The sequence below is a fragment of the Mandrillus leucophaeus genome, unplaced genomic scaffold (genome assembly GCF_000951045.1).
Source record: "Mandrillus leucophaeus isolate KB7577 unplaced genomic scaffold, Mleu.le_1.0 Scaffold532, whole genome shotgun sequence".
NCBI classification, from domain to species: Eukaryota; Metazoa; Chordata; class Mammalia; order Primates; family Cercopithecidae; genus Mandrillus; species Mandrillus leucophaeus.
This window is the reverse complement of record NW_012105720.1, coordinates 1,265,850-1,278,313: the sequence shown is the minus strand read 5'-3', so window position 1 is coordinate 1,278,313 and position 12,464 is coordinate 1,265,850. Positions and strand designations below refer to the sequence as shown.

The 12,464-nt window shown below is 37.8% G+C and overlaps 1 protein-coding gene across 2 annotated transcripts in view; it reads left to right on the top strand.

Moving 5' to 3' along the window:
• Positions 1-12,464, top strand: part of HECW2 (HECT, C2 and WW domain containing E3 ubiquitin protein ligase 2) — a 402,520-nt gene that overhangs the window by 329,344 nt on the left and 60,712 nt on the right. For both annotated transcript variants that reach the window (XM_011997186.1, XM_011997187.1), the window contains one exon: positions 1,558-1,654. In XM_011997186.1, the coding sequence (XP_011852576.1) occupies positions 1,558-1,654 (97 nt within the window). The remainder of the gene's footprint in view (positions 1-1,557; positions 1,655-12,464) is intronic.

Sequence of the window (12,464 nt, the reverse complement as noted above, 5' to 3'; positions counted from 1 at the left end):
ACATATGTATACATGTGCCATGTTGGTGTGCTGCACCCATTAACTTGTCATTTACATTAGGTATATCTCCTAATGCTATCCTTTCCCCCTCCCCCCACCCCACGACAGGCCCCGGTGTGTGATGTTCCCCACCCTGTATCCAAGTGTTCTCATTGTTCAATTCCCACCTATGAGTGAGAGCATACGGTGTTTGGTTTTTTGTCCTTGCAATAGTTTGCTGAGAATGATGGTTTCTAGCTTTATCCATATCCCTACAAAGGACATGAACTCATTCTTTTTTATGGCTGCATAGTATTCCATGGTGTATATGTGCCACATTTTCTTAATCCAGTCTATTATTGATGGACATTTGGGTTGGTTCTGAGTCTGCTATTGTGAATAGTGCTGCAATAAACATATGCGTGCGTGTGCTTTATAGCAGCATGATTTATAATCCTTTGGGTATATACCCAGTAATGGGATGGCTGGGTCAAATGGTATTTCTAGTTCTAGATCCTTGAGGAATCGCCACACTGTCTTCCACAATGGTTGAACTACTTTACAGTCCCACCAACAGTGTAAAAGTGTTCCTATTTCTCCACATCCTCTCCAGCACCTGTTGTTTCTTGAGTTTGTAATGATCACCATTCTAACTGGTGTGAGATGGTATTTCATTGTGGTTTTGATTTGCATTTCTTCTACCTCCCTGGCTGACTACTAATTAATCAGAAGATGGTTTTTCGTTTCTGACTTGCCATTTCTGTGAGGCTGATTTTCGTAAGCTTAAAATGATCAAGATCTAGAATCTCGTTGGTGACCTCATCTTGCCATTTGATAATAAATTTGGCTTATCAAATGAGTTTACTAAGAATGTTTAACTAAGCCACAGCTAACAGATCTAAGTCCAATAATCATATAAAAGGTTAGATAGAAATTGGAATGTAAGCACCTACAGTGGTGAGCACAGTCTAGTTCTAAACTATAACTTTGAGTATAAGTAATATTAGCCAGAAAAACAGATTTCATTTATTTTTTTATTTTTCAGTAGAAACAAGTTCTCACTATGTTGCCCAGGCTGGTCTTAATCTCCTGAGCTCAAGTGATCCTCCCAACTCAGACTCTCAAAGTGCTGGGGTTATAGGCGTAAGCTACCATGCCTGGCTGAAAAACAGATGATTTTGAAAAGTTTGGATGTACAGTCCGGGTGCAGTGGCTTATGCCTGTAATCCTAGTACTTTGGGAGGCCGAGGCAGGTGGATCAACTGAGGTCAGGAGTTCGATATTAGCCTGGCCAACATGGCAAAACCCTATCCCTTCTAAAAATACAAAAAAAAAAAAAATTAGCTGGGCATGGTGGCGGGCACCTATAATCCCAGCTACTTGGGAGGCTGAAGCAGGAGAATTGCTTGAACCCGTGAGGGCAGAAGTTGCAGTGAGCTGAGATGATGCCACTTCACTGCAGCCTAGGTGAAAGAGCGCAACTGCACCTCACACACACATACACAAGTTTGAATTTATATACATAAAACGAATAATAGATTATTTTTTAAATTGTTGTCTTTTCTGATTTTTTTTCAGCTTACAATGACAAGATTGTTGCATTTCTACGTCAACCCAATATCTTTGAAATTCTACAGGAGCGTCAACCTGATCTTACCAGGAATCACTCACTCAGGTAACAATAATATTGGTATTTGGTTCATGTTGCATAAGCACGAAGTAAATCTTAGTTGTACTGATATTTGTCTTGGAAATTTATTCTTTCTTTCTGACATCCTTTGCTAAAACATCTTGTATGCAAATATTTTGTCATCGTCACCAGGTATTGCAGTGCTGACTTCTCTCTATTAAGTATAAAAGTTGAATAAAATCAGCCAGGCTCAGGGACTCACACCTGTAATCTCAGCACTTTGGGAGGCCAAGATGGGCAGATCACGAGGTCAAGAGATCAAGACCATCCTGCCCAACATGGTGAAACCCCGTCTCTACTCAAAATACAAAAATTAGCTGAGCGTGGTGGTGCGTGCCTGTAGACCCAACTACTCGGGAGGCTGAGGCAGGAGAATCGCTTGAACTTGGGAGGTGGAGGTTGCAGTGAGCTGAGATCATGCCACTGCATTGCAACCTGGTGACAGAGTGAGACTCCATCTCAAAAAAAAAAAAAAGGTTGAATAAAATCAACTAAACAATCCAGAACCCTATTTAAAAAAAGAAATATGAAAAAAAAACACAAAAAAATTAAGCCAAGAGTTTATCCTAGATGTGCAGATTATAATGAAATTAATGACATAACCTTTTTGAGTGTAACTTGAGTAAGCAAAAGTAGCATACAGTTTATTGAATTGAGATGTGTAGAGTTCCAGATTTGGTATTCACATTTTTCCATAATAAAAACAGATTAGAACCTAAGTAGGGAATGTGATACTCTCTAAAACTGAGCCTCCCCTTGCATGCACCCTCTCTTCTAAACAACTTTTCAAAGCATCATGCCTCAGGCCCAGTTTTACTTTCCTGAATACATGCTGTTCCCATTCCCTGGCAAGCTTTTCTCTCCTTCTGAGTTTAGGAAGCAAGATTTTTCCACTAAAACCCAGCAGAAGCTTTCCCTCCTTGAAATCTTTCAACTCCACTGTGGACTCTCACTTTCATGATCTAGATTAGTATTTCTCTATCTAAGTGTGCTAGGCATCAGTGGGGATAGGAAAAGAAGAGTTTCTGCTGACAATCTTTCTTAACCCCAACTCCAGTTGTCACCTTTACTGGTAGAAGTATATTTGCCTGGTGGTACCATCCTGGCCCACAGCAGTGATTCTCAAATACTGATCCACTAAGTTGTGCCAAACTGTTTTCATCAGTATGACCTGGGAAGCTTATATAATACAAAATGCCAGGTCCTGCCTCCTCCAATTCCTCTCCCTTCTGTGAATTTATACCCGCTGTTCTCCCATGCCCCACCCAGAAATTTAATTCAAGAGGTCTGGGGTAGGGCCTAATAATTATTTTTTCAAAACCTCTCTGTATAATTGTGATGGCACAGTTGGCTGCAATAACCTTTGGTCTTGACACTATTTTGATGATTAGTCATGAAATGTATCACATTGTCCTTTGTACTGTTTTGACTTTATGACTTTTGTGTTTTGGTTTGACTTTTCAAGTCCTTATGTGTTATTTTCCAGTTAGATTTTAAGAGCCTTGCAAATAGGGATCTTATCCAACTCATCATTATTTTTCCTCCTTACTGTTCAAATATCTAGAATAGCATTTTGCACATAGTGAATGTAAAAATATGTATGTATATAGTTGTTGATTTGAAAATAAATTACCAAATATTCTTACGATATTCTCGGTCTCATGTCTTTTTTTTTTTTTTCTTTTTTCTTTTGAGATGGAGTCCCACTCTTATTGCCCAGGCTGGAGTGCAATGGTGCAATCTCGGCTCACTGCAACCTCCGCCTCCTGGGTTCAAGCGATTCTCCTGTCTCAGCCTCCCGAGTAGCTGGGATGACAGGTGTCCGCTGCAACACCCGGCTAATTTTCGTATTTTTAATAGAGACAGGATTTCACCATATTGGTCAGGCTGGTATTGAATGCCTGACCTCAGGTGATCCGGCTGCCTGGGCCTCCCAAAGTGCTGGGATTACAGGCATGAGTCACTGTGCCTGACCTTAGTCTCATGTCTTTAAAGTTGTCACTACCTTCTAAAGTTTGTAAAGGCTAAAGCTACACAACATTTCAAGTATTATGCTATAAACATTGAGTATATAAAAATCCCAGTTTCACCTGGTTTCACATGGTTAATAACATTTGACTCACCTCTTAGTGCCTTCCCCAACATAAGCATGCTGTTCTTAACCACAGAGAAATTATAATAATTATACGAGTGAAGATTTTGTATGTTTGTTTATTATGGCATCCACTCAGTAATCCATGTTCCCCTAGAGAATCTTGTGTAAGAAGTTTTAGCTTTAAAAAATTGCAGAAACGAGCTCGTCGGTGGTCTAATTAGAAATGTTAGCAATCCTAGACCTCAAAGCAAAACAAACAAACAAACAGAATTCTTCCTCTTTTGCTAATCACAAAATAAAGAGAACTCTATTTCCTCTCTCTTCTACCATTTCCAACCAACACACGCCACACATTAATATCTGTTCCTCTAAGTGTACCCCATCCCCCACAAAAAAGAGGAAACTCAAGAAGTTTTTCACTTTTTCTCTGCACTTCACATTAGTATGTAATACGAATTAACATATCTTTAAATCTCCACTATCAGAGAGATTAGGTGATCTAATCTACCGGGACAGGGCATTTGTCATTATTCTGTAATGATTTGACAGAATCTTAACAGATCCTAACAGAGGGAAAAGCTGCAGGCCCAAGTTGGTAGCTTCAAGTTTTGTTTTGTTTTCTTTTTGCTTTTTAGAGTCTGAAAAGTCTCTAATCTCCTAAAGATTGTTGAAGATTTTTTTTTTTAGTGGCATCTAGGGTCCTCAGTTAAGCATAATCTTTCTTCTAACATAGGATTCACATGGTAATCTATTTTATGCATTTATTTGATAGGCTATGAAATATATTTCCATCTTTACAGAATGTGACTGTGGAAAGCAGATGCAGTCATGATAAGTAAAAGGAAGGGGGAACTTAAATCAATGAGATAATGCCACTCCTCCTATCCAGAGTGTGTGTCACACTGCACTTTCATTTTCTGTCGAGTTTTTGGGAGTTAAATATTTTGCTTATCATAACATTGTAAAGGGGAAGTTTGTATATCTAAGAGAACATTCTGTTTTATATAGTTGAGGAGCATTCCCACAAACACAGGGGTGGGAAATCAGCTGAGTTTCTTTAATCTCCTATTTCAGTGATATTTTTGATAACAGATTTATGCATGGAATGGAGCCACTGAGCAATCTATGTGTCAAAGTTCGCTGTGGACCTTATATTCATACCTGGAACAAGGATTCCCAGTACCAACATAGCTTTGTATATGTTCTTTCTCATCTGTGGCATACCACTTACGATAAATATTCCTTCTTATTCTTCCCACAATATCCTGGTAAAAGTGGCAGCCCTTAAGAGATTGAAATAGGTATACCTCTTTACTTTGTGTTTTCCTGGTTTGCTTGTGATTCCTCCTAAACCAGAGGATAGCAGGCAATTCATTTAGTTTGCATCTATGTATAGTTTTCTCTTCCCTGAGACTTCACTGGTGTGTCTTCCTGTCTATGTGGCTATGGTTTTCCATGCATTGTGATATGGCTTTTACTTTCAACTGCTGTATTTAAATCACTGCTCCCTATAAATTCATTTATCACGTAAATGTGAATGGTACTAAGTTACTGTCCTTTTTTTTTTTTTAAACAAACCTCAGGAGATGTTTATTTCTCCTATTAGAAAAATGAGCTTCCAAAAGTTAGTACCACATCTGTAAAATGGGTAGTGTCCCCATTGGATTATTATACGCTACTACTGGTTCTCACTGAAAGAAGATGTTTGTATGCTATGACATTAAAATAAAAGCTGAAAAAAAGTTCTAACATTTTATATGAATATAGTATATTCATTAGAAAACAACCTTTAACAATATTTTATAGGTGAATGTAATGCATATTTAAAAGTTCAATAAAATTTTTAGTATTGGTGTTTGTACAGCACTGTGTAATGAGAAAGGCTATGAACCTGAGTTAAGAGTTGAGAATTTCCCTTCTAATATGATCATTAGGTCCAATCAGTAAATCTGTTCCCTGCTAGTCCAGCTCTCCCCAGGCACCAGTGATTATTTTTGGCAGCAGGCTGTTTCCTCCTTGAGTGCTTCCTATATAACTCCCCTTGCCATGAGGACATGATCTGTAATTATTTTTTCATTCTGTGTAGATTAGATCATTCCATATTTTATGTTATTAGGAAATCAGTAACTTGGGAGTCAATAAATTCTGAACCACAAAAGGCAAATGGATATGTGTTTCAGGATTCACCAGACTAGAGGCAAATGCAGACTTGAACCTTCTATTTCCTTTCATTATCCTATTTGAAGAGCCCTGGGGTTTTGTCAGAGTTTAACTTTACTCTTAATTTTTTTTTATTTTAAAAATAACTGCCCATTTTGAAATTTTTCAAACAATACAGAATTTTAGGTAGTAAAAAGTTAAAGTATCAAAAGCTGTCTTTCATAAGATAAACCCTAGTGTTCAAAATTCCTAATCTATTTCTTTTCCAGCTTTGTGGCAAATGAATTTTTCTACATGTAATATTAGACTGGAAATGTTAGTCTTGGTTAACATCTGAACTATTTGGGTGAAAATAGCATGAATTTACTTCTGTTGATCCGTATGCATTTTCCTGTTAAAACCTGCCTAGCTCTCTCCCTTAGTCTTCTCCTGACTTGTTTACTTATCACTCAGATGTCTGGACCAACATGACAAACTTCTGATCTTTGCTGTACCAAACTTAAATAATAGCAAATCTGGACTGAGACTATTATTTTCCTACAGACAATTTACATAGGGATAATTATTGAATTTTTAAAGATACCTTTTTTTTTTCTTTTGAGACAGGGGGTCTCACTCTGTTGCCCAGGCTACAGTGTAGTGTCGCGATCACAGTTGACTGCAGCATCAACCTCCTGGGCTCAAGCCGTCCTCCTGCCTTAGCCTCCCAAGTAGCTGGGACTACAGGAGCACACCACCTTGCCCTGCTAATTGTTTTATGTTTATTTTATTTTTTCTTATAGAGATAGAGCCTTGCTATGTTGTGCAGGTTCATTTTGAATACCTGGGCTTAAGAGATCCTCCTGCTTCAGCCTCCCAAAGTGCTGGGATAACACTGGTAATTTGTTGCCATTCAACACCATGAGCCATTGCTCCTGGACACCTGATTAAAATAATTTATTGACACCACATAGTAATGGTCATTGAGAAGTCCTAATAGTAGACTCTGTCTCACTGGGAGAGCAGCAGTAATGGCTCTTAGAAGGTAGTTGAGAATAGCTCTTAAGATTTTGTTCAGGTTTGGAGTCAGAAAGACCTAGGTTTGAATTCTGGCTCTGCAATTTACCCACCAGCTGACTTTGAATGAGACATTAAACAATCCTCCAAGTTGTCATCCTCATCTGTAAAATGGGGATCGGAAATTCTAACTTCCAGTGTCTTTTTGAAGATTAAATGAAATAATATATGTATAAAGCATTTGGTACTGTGTAAGCATAGTAAGCATACAGCAAATTTAAATCAATATTATATTAGTAGTCTGCCCTTCACTTCTTTGTTCTATCAGAAGGACTCAGTTTAAAGTAATTTGCCCCTAAACTTACTCTAATTCTAAAAACCACTATTCCTGAAATTGATCATACATATAAATGGAACCATGTGATTCTGTGGATATAATTTAAATGCAACTAGGATCTAGGATCTCTCTTCCTTTTGGGGGTGGGGAGCAGACGAAGTCTCACTCTGTCGCCCAGGCTGGAGTGCGGTGGGCACAATCTCGGCTCACTGCAACATCTGCCTCCCAGGTTCAAGCAATTTTGTACCTCAGCCTCCTGAGTAGCCAGAACTACAGCAATGCACTACCACGCCCGGCTAATTTTTATATTTTCAGTAGAGCTGGCGTTTCACCATGTTGGCCAGGCTGGTCTTGAACTCCTGGCCTCAAGTGATCTGCCTACCTGGGCCTCCCAAAGTGTTGGAATTATAGGTGTGAGCCACTGTGCCTGGCCATCTTTAATTCAACCATTAATTTGTTTATAGGAGGGCTTTTTAGTGGTGCTGTCACACTGTTTCCTACAGCGAGCTTTACTCTAAAATCTTTTACATTTATGCAATAAAACCAGCCTTGACTGCTCCATGCCTGGACTGAGGACTGAGCCTTCTGGCTCGAGGTTTAGCCAGAAATTACTGAGGGCCAAAATATCATGGCAATATCATTAAGATAACGTTTTAGAAGCCATCCAAAGGTATATTAAAGTATCTTTCCAAGCAGCTAATTATATTGTAGGCCTAATAAGAGATTAGAGACTTTGTTCTTCAGGGCAGTAAGGAACACAGATTCTTAGAACCTGTCACCTATTCTATGACTTCTGCAAAAGAAATAAGTGCTAGTCATGTTTTATTTGGATGGATGTGCTAATTTGTAGATCTACATATGCTTTTGAATTATATATCATGTATATATCTAATTTTCACATTTTTGATGCATGGAATCTCTTAACTATTAATGTCAACTTTAAGACAACTGGACAGTCAATCGCCTAAAATTTAAAAGGCCCAAAACAGGAACTCTAATAGCCAAAATTAGTTTAGGTTATTTTCATAGTATCACACTCAGATATTTGTTAAATTATTTTCTGATAAACATTGTTCTCTGATGTAACTTTGGAAGATTCCCCAAATTATACATACATTCATCCACTGGATGTTTCTCCAAAGCATTGTGGTTTTTTGCTAATAAGTGGTTCAATCATGTTTTTCAAGATGATTTTCTTACATGAGGAATAATCATGTTTTAGGTGTGTCTGTTTTACTGTTGATTTTTCCTGCATTCTGTTATATTTATGAAGAAAACAATTCAGTAAAATGTCATTTTCCTTTAGTCATTAAACTTGGACTCTCTGTGGACCAAAGCAAAATATCAGTGCTAAAACCAGTCTCAGTGCCTTCCCTAACCCAAAAGAATAATAAATCCGCTTCTAAATCGTAGAGAACAATGAATTATTTATGATAGCACAAAGTAGTTTTTAATAAAATCTGCTTTTTACTTATATTTAAATAAATTGCCCAGTTACTGAATCAGAAGCATTTCTTACAAAGCAAACAAAATAAGCATCCCTTCTATGTTAATAATGTGTTAATAATATGTTGGCAAGTTGATCTAGAACAACTTGCCAACAATACAAACAGAAAAAGGAGTGGGTCAACAGAAATCTAGTCTGACTTTATTTTCAATAGATCATATTGTCTGTTGAAAAAGGAATAAATAATTATGGAGCCTATCTAATAATATACTCAATAGTTTAAAATTATTGAGTGTTTCCTATATAATAGGCTCCAGGCTAAGTATTTCATTTGCATTCTATAATTATGTTTATTTTAACATGAGGAAACAGAGTTAAATAACTCTCTAAGTTCTTAGCATGCAGATAACTTGTATCTGTTTATGACAAACTTTGTCCCTACGCATGTGGCTAATTAATTTCACATATCTGGGTCCATAAGAATCATATGACCATAATGGACTTAAATTCCCATAACCTTTCAACTGCTTGACTGTATCTGTCAAGTCAGACAGTGCCCTGTGACTATAATAATGAGTGTGAATGATCCGTGCTGGTCTTCCTTTCTTGACATTATACCATTAGGGAAGTCAAAGCATTTCTCTAGAACTGCCTCAGGGCAGTTTTTAAAAACATGTATTTGTGAATGTGCCACTGAACTATATCTAGAGGAACCAGGATGTGCAGAGTCGGCAGTCCAGAGTTTTGTGGCTCTGAGCATTGGTCTTCTGGTTGTCTCCAAACACGTGCCCTTCTTTGACTTCACCAAAATGTTGGGTGGTTTCATGAGAATGTTTTCTGTGGGAATTCAGTCTTGAGACTTTGTTCATTGTCCTCAAATGATCTAGTAGAGTTGATCTTCTGGGGTGATTTCGTGCAGAGGAGGAAGTGGTTACACATACTGTGAGAGTCTGAGAGACAGCAGTAGCTGGAGACTTTTTCCTGAGCTTGTCACTGTATGGTTTAGGTTCTCGTTTTACGTTGTAAGTTTTCATGTTAAGAGATTGCCTTTTTACCTGGCTTTACGTTTCTCTCCAGTAGATTCTGTTTTAGTAAATAATTAGACATCAGCTTTCCAATTCTTTTTTTATTTCTCTGCCACAGCAAAAAAAAAAAAAAAAAGTAGATTGTTTATTCCAAACACCAAGTGGATTCTTAGGGGAAATTGTTAGGAACCACATATGTTATTTTGGCCTAAATTAATCATGTCCCTGGTTTGTATTTTACTAAGCACTTATCAGGTAGACAGAAAAGTGTTTGGTACTTGGGGAACACAAAGATAAAGGAGGAACAACTGGGCACCATAGCTCACGCCTGTAATCCCAGCCACTTTGGGAGGCCAAGGTGGGTGGATCACTTGAGGTCAGGAGTTCACCTGGCTAACATATGAAACCTCGTTTCCCCTAAAAATACAAAAATTAGCCAGATGTGGTGGCGCATTCCTGTAATCCTAACTACACTGGAGGCTGAGGCAGGAGAATCACTTGAACTCAGGAGGCAGAGGTTGCAGTGCGTCGATATTGAGTCTCTTCACTCCAGCCTGGGTGACACAGTGAGACTCCATCTCAAAAGAAAGATAAAGGAGAAAAGGCTTTTGCCCTCAAGAAACTTGTGTTTCAAAAGGAATTTAAGTTGTACCTCACTAGCCAAATCAGAAGGTGCACCCATAAAAGTGCTAGAATGTACTCTAAGGGGCACAGAGAGATAAATGTACCCATGTAGAGAGGACCAAATGACAATATGTTGTATTAATATAACCTTAATCTTCATTATATACCACTAAGGTTGAATTGAATTTATTTGTTAAGGAAGAAGCCAGGCTAATGCAGTAAGTAACTCACTTCTATAATCCCAGCAGTTTGGGAGGCTGAGGCAGGAGGATCACTTGAGGCCAGGAGTTCAAGACCAGCCCAGACAACATAGCAAGACCCTGTCTCTACAAAAATGTTTAAAAATTAGCCGGGTGTGGTGGTACATACCTGTAGTCCCACCTACTCAGGAGACTGAGGCAAGAGGATCACTTGAGCCCAGGAGTTTGAAGCTGTAGTGAGCCATGATTGTACCACTGCACTCTAGGCTAGGCAACAGAGAGGACTGCCACAGATTCCTTCTAACTGTATACATTAATAAACTTGAATAAATATATTAAAGTAATTTTCAAATATTCCTCTAGTCATAATCAGTTGTCTTTAACAACATTTCTCAAACTTGTTATGTTATTCCAAACGCTGCATGTACTCATGAAAATTTGTAGGAGTCACATCTGTTATTTTCCACTCTAAAAAGAAAAAGAAATATCGCAGACCTATAATGTTGACATTAATCGCTTTTATTTTAAACTTATGTGTACAAATATAAAATATGTATAATAAAAGCTTACAGCTTTTATAAACTACAAAACCAAAAGACATACAAATTAAGTTAAAAACTAGAAAAAAATCAATAATATTTGAATTAATGTTATTAATGTGAGGATATTTTGTTTTGCAGAAGCCAGATCACCGATGTTGAGACCATTATCGGTGGAAAGACATATTTGTGCTTTTCTGTGCTTGTGTTTGACTTGATTCTTTTGATTTTGCATCTCTGGCCTAGCATGTGCCGCCTTGGAATTATCACAGTCATTGTTTTTCCTTCTTAACAAAAAGCTTATTTTTATCTACTGATTCATTGGTTTGATAAGCCAATTCATTTAATAATGTAACCCAAAATACAATACTGAAAGATAAAACATATCATTGAATGTGCCCTGGGATGAGTGGATTCTACCACCACTTTTCTATTTGCAAACTATTGCAGAACTTTCGTTCTTAGAATAAGCCAGGGTATCTTTTATGCATTATTTAGCATGAATGCATAATTTTCTTTTTAAATCCATCTCTTTTGTTTTCTCTTTAGACTATGGTAATTTACATATACATTACTTAACCTCCCTTGATCGTTTTCATGATGCAAGTTAATACTGTAGAAGAAAAGGTTTTTCTAATTGGTAAGCGAAGTGTGCGTAAGTGGCAGATGGGGACTGGTGTTATTATCATATTGAACATCAAGGCCCTGCCAGCCTAAGGGCAGCCAGGTGTGTTCACTGTCCCTTTAAAAGCTCATCTCTGATCACTTTGCACCAAGTGCCCTATAAATACAAACATGGGACCCAAAGTCATATGGCAAGATTCAGTCATAAATGTCATCCATCTCATCTAAAATATTATTATATTGTTTCATGTGCTTTGATCATCAAAGTGAAGACACAACATTTAAAAATTCTTGCAGAGCTTGAGCTGATGTATGCAAATTTCTGGTAGACCAAGGATGCCAGTTTGAGAATCGCTGGTCTATAGCATATTGGGCAAATACCTGGTAACCAAGAAGCAGTTCCTTTGTTTTTCTCAGAAAAGATTGGTGACATTTCCGGGATGTCTGCTAACTTCTGTCTCTTCCTCAGCCTTGATCTGCTCTCTTTACAGGCAGTAAACTAATGCCTTCTTTGTTTCTACGTGAAAGGACTTTATAAATAACTGTTTAGACCAGGAGCAGGTATAAAGCCTAACCACAGTTCAATTAAGTGAACAGAAGAATTTAAATATTTTGACATCAAATGAGAATTACCTTTTGACTTTCTTCCACTGCACTGTAAGCTCCTTGAAAATGGACTTTCTCTTACTCCCCATTGGATTCCCAGTGTATGGTACCATGACTGGCACAGTAGGCACACAGAAAATGT